This window comes from Maylandia zebra, linkage group LG8, assembly GCF_041146795.1.
Source record: "Maylandia zebra isolate NMK-2024a linkage group LG8, Mzebra_GT3a, whole genome shotgun sequence".
Lineage (NCBI taxonomy): Eukaryota > Metazoa > Chordata > Actinopteri > Cichliformes > Cichlidae > Maylandia > Maylandia zebra.
In genome coordinates, this window is record NC_135174.1 from 25,398,980 (window position 1) to 25,409,904 (window position 10,925).

The 10,925-nt window shown below is 39.9% G+C and overlaps 1 protein-coding gene across 2 annotated transcripts; it reads left to right on the forward strand.

Annotated features, from left to right (window-relative positions):
- The first annotated feature begins 758 nt into the window (after positions 1-758).
- meox1 (mesenchyme homeobox 1) lies at positions 759-10,086 on the forward strand. 2 transcript variants are annotated; one of them, XM_004556783.5, is made up of 4 exons: positions 759-1,074; positions 1,201-1,744; positions 7,235-7,407; positions 9,267-10,086. In XM_004556783.5, exons 2-4 carry the CDS (start codon positions 1,240-1,242, stop codon positions 9,387-9,389), a joined length of 801 nt encoding a protein of 266 aa, XP_004556840.1. In that variant the 5' UTR covers positions 759-1,074; positions 1,201-1,239; the 3' UTR covers positions 9,390-10,086. The 2 variants fall into 2 exon arrangements, with proteins under 2 accessions (XP_004556840.1, XP_076743811.1); XM_076887696.1 differs by having other exon boundaries at positions 760-1,744.
- The last annotated feature ends 839 nt before the right edge of the window (positions 10,087-10,925 follow it).

The window sequence follows — 10,925 nt, forward strand, 5'->3', positions numbered from 1 at the left end:
CTTGCTTCATCCAAATGCGGTTAATCTACATGTGATTGGTGTCGCAAACAATTGCTGCTGACGCTGCTTGACATCTCAGAGAGATTTAGTAAGAGATGCAGGATCACAAAATTAAAATGAACTGACAAAGACCCCCCTCTCCCCTCCCAGTCACAGTGTTTGCTTAGGGGAAATATTAGATTGTATGTGTAAAATACGACGGTGAAATTTCATACTGTGTTTCAATAACGTGAGAAAACCTCAGGAGGTGTGAGCGCTTGAATAGTCAATATCAAATCCAGTTGTCCTTTCACCTCAAAGTTAAATAAGTCCAGCCAGGTGGATTTAGGTGTGTTGCAGTAATGTGCACACACACTTACACAGCCATAAAAACAGCACGAGGAAAAAAAGGAAAGACTTTTCAGATTGGAGAGGACAGGCAAGGATCAGGGGTGCAGAGGGAAAGGGTTACGGTTAACTTTCCTCTAAAGGGTGTCAAAAAAGGAACTAAATTGGGTGTCAGAAAGCACTAAGGAGTTGAAATAAGTCAGGGTCCCCCAGCTCCCATGTGGGTGGGTGCTTGCTTTATACTTTTCAGACAATGTCCCTTTAAAAGCACCACGTCTGGAAAGCCCATTAGATGTGCATATAAAATTTCCCCTGTGATTAATAGTTTGATGAGGCAGGGTTGGTTGGAGGGTACTACCAACATGTGGCCGGCAGGGCTCCTCCTCTGCAGTCTCACGTTACACTCCATAAACTTGCCACTCTTTCCCACCTATATGTTTAAAAAGGAGGAGGGCTCACTTGTCAAGAATGCCTTAGAAGAGTTGTGAAAACAGCCAGCCCGAGAACGGGAGTTATACAGTTGTGGATGCCGCTTTCCCGAAGAGCAGCAACTTGGTTAGATCTGGGAAGGAGAGAGGGTGTGTGTGAGAGCGACGCAGAAGGGAAAGTGTGTGAGAGTGTGTCAGGACCAGAGGCTCCAAAGGACGTCACGCACGCTCCCAGAGAGAGAGGGAAACGTGCTGTCACAGGAAGGTGTCTATCCTCACGTGCTCTGGGCTGTGGAAGCGTCAACAGCCTCTGACAGAAGTGAGTAGATGCAGTGAGACGATGGTGTTCATTTAGTCAGCTGAAGTGGATATTACTCAAAAGTGACAAAGATATCGATTTCTAGTCCTAACTTACTTTCTGAGAGAGGTTGAAATTCCTCGACAGGAAAAAGACTGTGCTCGTGCGAAGGGTTTTTGCATCACGATGGATCAGCCGGCCAGCAGCTGCATGCGGAGCGCCCATCCCAGCAGCCCCATCTGGGGCTGCATGAGGAACCCTCACTCTGGGGTCCCAGGGGTGAATCTGCAGTCGCCCTACCAACAGGCCCCGTTCTCCCTCCACCAGAAGCCTGAGTTCCTGGCCTACACAGATTTCTCCACCTCCTGCCTGGTGTCGAGCACGCCGCACGCAGCCTACCCTCGCGATGACAGACTGTACCAAGAGAGCCAAGGGGGTTACCAAAGAGCTGACTGGCAGTTCAACCAATGTGAGACTCGTGTGAGAGCACCTGAGGCCTGCCCGCCTGTTGCCCCTGCAGTAATAGGTGGCGGCGGCAGTGGGGCTGGAGGGCCTGAGCTGGACAGTGTAGGGGGGGACAGGCTTCCAGGCACCGTGCCCGGGTGTATGGAGGGAGAATACTCACCCCAGAGCGTGGCGTCGGCCGATTCGGACAAGAAGAGCTCCAATAAGAGGAAAAGAGATGTCACAGGTAAGCCAGCGAGCTGGGATCAAGGGGTGCCACCTGGTGTGTGTTGGTTTAAAAGTATAGGAGAACAGAAAAAACAGTGATCCCTACAGGCATTTGAAAGCAAATAGCCAAATTTAGGAGTGGTTAAAAAAAAAAAAAGCAGATATATTGTTTTTGTGTTTAGGGTCTCTGATAAATTTTAGACTAAAAAAAAAAAAAACACTTCCACAATTGTTTTCCTTTAGTTTTTATGCCAAACTACTGCACAGGTGTAAAAACAGATCAACTAAAAACAATATTTACGTCATTCTTACCTCACTGAAAATCAAAAAAATACGCATCAAGGTCAAGAATTCCTCCCGCGCCCTGTATCACAGCTGGCAATGACACAAATTCTCTGCATTTCCTCACCAAATCAGCCTTAAAGCAGCACACTCACACGATCGCTATGTAAAAGGTGAGTAGGTGACGAGACTTTTGTGTTCAAGACACACTTTAAGTAGCAGTTGCATCCTCTTATTGTTCCAGCGCTTTCAAAAGGATGATTCATGAGGCATTTGAACTTTTCATTTTGCTGCTGTATCCGTTGGAAAAAGACCTTTGATTTATTATAGCAGGGCGACATTAAAAATTATGATAAAAAACGAAGTTGGGTGTGAAGAGGAAAGCGTTTAAAGGCCTTTTGGGGATTTTGCGCTGTATTTTTCTCCTGAACACAATCCTGTTGCGTATTGATTGCTGCTATGAATTTTTCAAGCGGATAAAAGGGTTGAAAAAAACTGTATTTGGTGATATTTCAATGTATTTAATTTAATTTTATACAATTTTTCTTTCCAGATATTTCCTAAAAAAATTCCCACAAAAAATGACTTAATATATTTTTATGCTCAAACATCAATAAGAAGTAATGCCCTTAGATAATTTCGCCTATCATATTTCACACTTGCTAATAGGACACAAAAGTAACAGACGACAGACCAATCCTAAAAGTTTCAGGCGAAACATTAGCAGCAGAACAACAGGCCAAAGGAAACATTTAGTTTTAAAGTGAATCTAAATGTGTGAAGGTTTTATTATGGGGACTGTCACCCTAGCAAAATAAAAACACATCCAGAACATATGGAGCGTTCATATTTCATTTGTAGACGCTTTTGGTAAATTTAGCCTGTAATAAACACAGTGATTTATGCGTCTTACAGGAAAGAAAAATGAGCATCCATACTTTGGAAAAAATGTAACTTTTTACACATTTTAATATATATTTAAATGAAATTTTGTTATTAGAACTCAAGCAAGTGTGGCGTAATTGTTATTCATATAGCCAACACTCCACTTGCCAGGCAAATATCAAAGAAATTAAAACAAAAGTTAAAAAAGGGGAACGCAAAACAGAATTAAAAGACCAAGACAAATACAAAAATAACGCATTCATAAGAGCGATGAGTGTCCAGAAATGTTAATATTGAATTCAAACCACATAGAGAAGTACACTAGTGCATGTTGCTAAAGATGGTGTCATCTAAAGTGTCCAGTATTTAACCCTGACCTGTCCAAACATAACAGACCATGTCTGATTGTAAAGCGTGCAAATTTGGAAATACTACATGACCAATGCATGCAACAGACATGAGTCTAATTGAAAAAGAGGAGGTGAGGGAGCACCCCACACACCAGCCCACTCCACCCACCCTCCTTTTTTTTTACCTTATTGTAACCTCCACTCTCTACGCTGAAAACATGCCAGACCACGTCTGGTAAAATCACTTTCCTGTGAGCCCACTTCTTACATTCTTATCCATTGACATTTTCCTGTCGTTAAGCCGTAACATAATCTCCCACTGAGTGCATGCAACATGTCTGACCACCGCATCAGTTCTGGGTTTTAGAAAAGAACCATTCACTTTTTCGAATTGACTAGCTGGTAGGAGAGCATATATTAGGAAAATGTCCTGAAGGCATTCACATTACATGCACATACATAGCAGCTGCTATACGGTCTGCTTCTGTGTATTTGTTCTGATATGGAAATGTGGTGCACTCGGGTAAAGTTTCCAAATGTTTAAAACCAAAATGATATGATCTGACATTGACTGCAATCCAAAATTTGACCATCATAACACTGTGATATTTAACAGGGATGCTGTTATAAACATTTGACTGTTGCTGGCCCTAAAATCAATATGGTTTTGATATTAAATTTTAAGGTCTGACATGCATGAAAAGGAGTTCTTCACCATTACAAAATGAGCGTGTTAACACTTAACACAGTAACTGTTAGCAAATATACTTCCTCTAACAGCTCGGATGGTTTTGCTACATGCATTTTGATGCTTTTTCAACAATTTAACTGCTTCTGTGAACCATCCATATACAAACAAGCAATAAATGTATACTATAAAGCACTGCAAAATGATTCTACACATGCAAAAAATGATTTTTCAGGTAGGTGTAAAAATGTTTTTTAAAAAAATATTTTTTAAAGCTGCTGATTTTGATTAAATGCAGCATGATCTGCACAAATGTACATCATACCTAGGGGTCCATGACCATAAGCCAAGGGTATAAAATAGAAAAACAGAAAACTGTGCTCAGTTACTGGAAATGTACAACCATGAAATCTTTGGCTTGATAGAAAGATATACTGTTGCCCATTGCATCACAAGCTTATGAAGTATTTTGGTTAAAATATCTTAGAATACAAATAGTTTGCAACTATATGCTTAATCTCTATTAGGATTAGGACGATGAATGAGGTTCTTGGTAAATGTTATTCCTTTAATAAAGGCCTAGTAAGTTTGAGCACCATTCTCATAAAGTGCTGTAATAAGAAATTAAACATTTATTAACTGAGAACAGTTTAAAGACGCTATCTAAAGGGGTTAAAATAAACGTTAGCCAATAAACTGTCTTAATACATTGTGAAATTCAGTCTTGAACTTTAGCACACACATTTTTGCGATCAGTAGTTTTCGCCTGGGGTTTTCTGCTTTAAAACAATCACTAATTTACAACAACTTTAATTCAGTCCTGATGAAGACAAACTCCTTTTGCACCATCCACCCAGAAAGGCACCAAATGCTGTTTGCCTTTGGGAGACCCTGCTGTGTGCAGAAGCCCTCTCCCTGCTAGTTTATGGCCTCTGGCTGTGCAGGATATTTATTGGGGGCCTGTTTGGTGAGAGCCAGTATGTGCCCTGCCAGGTGTTCAAAGCAGCTAAACCTGTCTTGGGAAATTTCAAAAGTCGGCACACTTGAGGATGCCCGTCGTTATTGATTCTTGAACCACAAAAACAAATCTTCTTTTTTTCCCTAACAAACCACATGGCACATCAGGCGTTTGTACACAAAAACTACACGTGTGCACAAACACTGTATGTCCTGGTTTGCCCAGTCACATCTGGCCCAGGTGCTGCAGTCCATTTCACATTCTGGCACACTGCTCTGGCAAGCACAGAGCAGAACTTCTCACTTTGACAAATTAGAACCATTTTCTGGTGATTACATCAGCTGCTGGTGTCTCTACCCCTGCACAATTATTACCGAAACTCATTCCCTTCAATACACAGGAGAGGTTTTACTTAAAGGTAAATCAACCAGCTTTCATATATGTTTATCCTGTTAATGAGGTTTAAAATTTGGCCATTTCTCTAAGCTATGTGAGAAATGCAGGGAAATATATAAATGTATAAACCGCATTATTTCTTGAATAATCTTAGGCTGTGGGTTTTCTGACTGCCACATTCACAGAGATATCTCAAGGCTTTTTTTCTGATGTTTGCTGTCATGTAAAGATGAGTTAATGTGAATCTGCCCCGAGCACTCCCACGGGGACTGTTCTGACACACACACCCACACCGACGTAGCACTCCGACCTGGACACATCCGCACCTTTGTTCTTTTGTTAGAGGCTTTAACGATGTTCCGCTGCATTCCTCCACTAACTTAGGCCCTCTGTGGCTGGTTTGGTGGCCCCTGCCCTGTGCTGATACGCTCTTACATACATAAATCGCGAAGGAATGTTTAGAGGAAGACATTTGCACTTACAGCATGTGTTCATGAACAGACAAATAAGGGGAAATAAGCAGCAAAAAATAACCACGGCATGCGCAGGTTGCAGGTGTACGCGACTCGTGAGGCCAGGTCATGGTGGTCTCTTTTAAAAGTGCTGGTTTTAGTGTTTACTATATGAGGGGCCACCCTTTAAAGAGCCTTTGGAGTTATGGTTTGTTGGTTGAAAAGGGTCTTGAGGTCAGTTTAATTGCGAACTAGAGGCCAGTCACAAAATGAGTGGGGAGCTAATTTAAATCAGATTAGCTGTGAATGATAGGAGAATGAAGGGTCTCCAGGTCAAGTAGCACACTTGCATGTGTAGCTGCTTGTGAAGAAAGGGGATGCTGATCATTTTTATTTAGTTTTAAACAAAAATTATGGGATCGTACAGATCATTTATTACCTTCACTGCAAACAGCTTTAAAGCATTGGTTTCCTTGTGTCACCTGACTTTCCCTTTAAGTTGATCCAAACAGACTCATAGAGAAAGCCATCAACACAGCTTCTTAATGTTCAAATATTCTTATCTGAATTCATGTATACCACTGTTCCTTATTGAGCACTTTCAGCTGTTTCTGTATAATTTTCTCTTCAATCTTTTAACACATATTTAGCAAATTTCTTTATTGTTATTCATGATTTTAGCAGAAAATTAGCTATAATTTTCAATTTATTCATTTTAGCTTGCTATATTAACTATTATTATTATTATTGTTGTTAAACTATGTACAATATTTAGTCTGGGCACAAAATTATTTGTAATTATAGCCAATTTCTTATATTAGTCTATTATTTATCTAGGATGTTAAGTTAAAATTCTATTTGATGATCCACATTTTAACTAACAATTTCAATTTGGTAGCCATCCTATTAACTAAGAAAATATTCATAACCTTAGCTTGCCATTGAAACTATTTTTCACAATGTTTAGCTAGCTAAAGGTATTAACTGGCAGATACACCAACACGCAGAACCTTCTCATTTTTACTGATAATTTTAATCTTTTAAAGTTTCGATTCTTATTGGCCATTAGGCTTACTCTTCTATTTTACTGATTTATGCCGTTATGTTGGCTGGAAAGTAGCTCCCTTGTGTAGTGGTTAATATTTTCACATAACCTAATACATGAAAGGTCTGCAATTCAAAACTAGGAAGAGAGACAAATCCTTGGAAGGGTTGCATAAGAAAGGGCATCTGGTGTAAAAATCTGTGCCAAATCAAATATGTGGATCCACCCACTGTGGCGACCCCTTGGGAGCAGCTGAAAAAAGCTATGCCTTTACTTTGACTTTTGATTAATAGTCATTTCTTCACTCAAACCCCAATTCATAAATAGTTCTTTTTTTTTTTTCATCTGTCGACAAACCCATTAGAGCACTTTGACACCTGATTGGGAATCTCTGGTTTAAAGGAATAAACTGGCAAATGGCTCGCACTCTATGAAATGCCTTTCTCTTTCCAGATATCCAGGAGTCCAGCTTTAAGGTGGATTCCAGCTGCAAGGCAAGAAAAGAGCGCACAGCATTCACCAAGGAGCAGCTGAGAGAACTGGAGGCAGAGTTCACCCACCATAACTACCTGACCAGGCTGCGTCGCTACGAGATCGCTGTAAACCTGGACCTCACAGAGAGACAGGTACAACGCTTTTCCCTGATATACAATTTCCAGCAGGGCAGGATGAACCATAATGTTATCATTCCACATCAACATCATACAACATCTTGGAACATATTGGAAAGCCTTAATGTCTGTCCTTCCCCTGTACTAAATACCAATGCATAAACACAGAGGCATTTGAAGTACAATGAACATGTTTTTTCCACAGTAGTTTTCATTCTGTGGTTCTAGCAGAATGACATGCAGCTTTAATGAGTGGGTGGCAGCTCCAGACTCGATGAAATCGGGCGAACATGTGTCGATGCTGCTGGATCAAACCCCGTTCTGCTTGTCAAGCCACTGTCCCTCTCAGCTCCTTCTAATGAGGCCGTGGTGCCACAGTGACCACACATGCTGCCGTCTGCTCCTAAATCTATTTCCCAGATCCCTAAAAAACACACACACATACATGGACAGAAATATTCACACACAGCCAGGTTCCATCTTCGCTCAGGGCTCCCACTGCAACCAGACAGCGCTTTCCAATTCATCCTACATGCTTTGGCAGTTTGCCGTCCTTTCAATCAGTCCTGAGTAATGGACAGACTGAGGTTTATCTGAATCCCAGAGCTGTAGGGGAGGACACTTCTAGTGGGATGTGCAGGGGTCACCTAAGGCTTCCTTGAATTGTGCACACACAGGTTGGAGTTAATTTGAATCTATTTGAGAGAGTTTAGTTTATAATTTTAAGGGAAATAAACCTGTGCTTTTGTCTGCAAATTGACATAATCAAGTAGTTTAAAAACATAATAACTGCGTATGCATAGCCTGGTTATAACTTGAGGTTTATTTGCTTTAAAATGCATGTATTTCTCTCTGCCATGGAGCATCCCACACACCATTCTTCTGTTGTAAATACTCACTACCGCACCAAATCCGCAGCTAACAATAATCTTCAAAGTGTATTGTTTCCTCCACTGTGAATAATGTTAACTAAAATGTACAGGCCCCAGCTGTTTGAGGAACCAACTGTATTAGACACCTACTGATAAAGGCTTAAGTAAGACATTTTCTAAAGCTTTAAATAAACTATCTTGGTCACAGACTTAACAAATGCTCACTCTTCTTTTTTTTTTCCTGTCATTTTTTTCTCTGTAATTTCCCCAGGTCTCGGGAAGTGTGTGTTTTTGCAGCTATTTATGTCTGGATAGTTAAAATATGAGCTCATTCTCATTTTTGAACAGCACAAAGATACAGATGAGCACTGTCCACACCACAAGTACAGTAAACTCACATCCTGTGTAGGCTGACTTCCTGACAGTTGACTTTTCTGACCTGCTGTCTATACGATACTCTCTCCCTCCATTTGGAGTGATTTTGCAGCCAGGCCTCAGTGCTTTGTACTGACAAGCCGTGCTCCCTGCAAGGCCAATGCAAACCAAGTGAATTTATAATCTGTGCTGGGAGATTTGTGGAGGATTATTTGTCTATTTTTTTGCTGACCGTGTTGTAAATTTTGCTAAAAATTGCAAACTGGAGAGAAAAGCCACAGTGATCCTGTTACACGTTCAAATGTGGTGAAAAATTCAAAGTACTGTGAGAAGGGTATCTGGTTTAGATTTGTATTGTCCTAAGACCACAGCCTTTATTTGTAGTGCTAAGTGTTTATACTACTAGAGCTACTATTGTTCTTTTCAATTAATGATCTATACAAATCTAAAAACTGATCACAAAAGACAAAGAATGCTGTGAAATCAACCTTTGACATCTTAGCAATTTTGCCCCTAATCCACAATTAACTACATTAATTTACCTCAACAGTGTATCCATGCTAACGACTTTGTAGAGTCATCATTCTATATGCTAATTTAATATTTCCTGTGTTTTTTCCACTACAGGTTAAAGTTTGGTTCCAGAATCGGCGAATGAAGTGGAAGAGAGTGAAGGGAGGACAATCGGCTTCGCCCAACGAGCTGGAAAATGACGACATAGACTCAGCTGCTTCACCCAGCTCTGAATGATGTTTTTAAAAAATTGTCTTCGGACAAAAAAAAAGAAGAAAAAAAATAACGAGGCCTGCGCTCAACTGGACACCAACGCAACCTTTGATTTTATGGAAAGTTGGCTCCAGGAACCAAATAATTCCAGAGACTTTTTCATTCCCAAGAAGAAAACACCAAGCATCCGTCACTGTTTTCTGTTGTAAATAGTTGATTTATGTCCATAATGAACTGTATTTTCATACAACTTTGATAAATACTCCATTTAAGAGGCCCACTCTTGATACTCCTGATCGTTGTATATTAGTGACAAAGTCCATACAGCAGCTTTAAGGCTAGTGATGACATATCAGCCCATGATGTGATTGTGTTTGAGGTCCTCCCCTTTGCTTCCAGTATTGTAATCATGGCCTTTGACGCTTGACTACAACCACCTGGGAAAACTCAGACTGCACGAGTGTTGCCAAAGCCTAAGTGCCTCCGAATCAGATTTTTCTTTTTTTTTCATTTTGATAGTTTCTTTTTCCTAGAATATAGTTTTTTGGGGTTTTTTCTTTTCAGTAAGGCATTTTTACTATGTTTTATACCATTTGAATGTTGTTGATAAAACACAGATGTTGACTGTTTCTGCAAATAAAATAAATCATCTGTTGCAAAATGGGAAACATATTGGTAATTTCTTCCACCTGCAACAGTTGAGTTATGACTGGACAGTAGGTACAGTAGATGTGTATTTTTGGCAGATGGTTTTATTATGTGTGACTATAATTCCTAAAAGCAAAATAATTACTGATAGTTCAGTTTGCTTCCATTTGCTATTTTTGTTGGCAGGGGAAAGCAGAAGTATTAAATAGTTTGCATGTGTGTGCACTTAATGGATGCAGCGAAATATTGTAGCTATATCAAACACTGTGGTGCACTTATTGGTGGTTGTTTAAACTATCAGTGTTTTGTACCATGATTTAAAATGATGACTCTTCTTCTTGTGCAAGGGCTAAAGAAATAGCACACAAAAAAAATATTTTTTGCTAAATCTAACAAACAAAACTGCACCAATCAATATTCTTAATCGGTCCGTTTATCAGTGAGTGTACAATATAATGCAACCAAATAGGAATGAACTCATAAGCCTGTCCTTTGACCATGTAGTCGAAGAGCAGTTTTTAATTTTAATGTTTTTAACATGACAAACAGGAAGCATGATTAGTTATGAGCCACATGGCCACTGTGTACTAAAGTCAACACCCTGCAGCTCCTGTTTGCATGCTGCATATATGTGCCAGCTGTGTGAACACTGATTAAATATACACAGGACAGTGTTGTTCTATGGTATTGGGCTATTTTATGTCAGATTATATACCTGAGCATTACTATGACAAAAACATTGACCTGATCATCAAATTTATCAATGCTATCTACTGCCTACTTGTGTTTTTTTGCCTACTACTGTAGCACTTTTATTTCAGATTTTTTAAATTCTTGGCTAAATTTAACTTGCAAGATAGCCCGTTCAACCACTGTTTTATAAATAACGGCTATAGTAAGCGAAACTGAAAC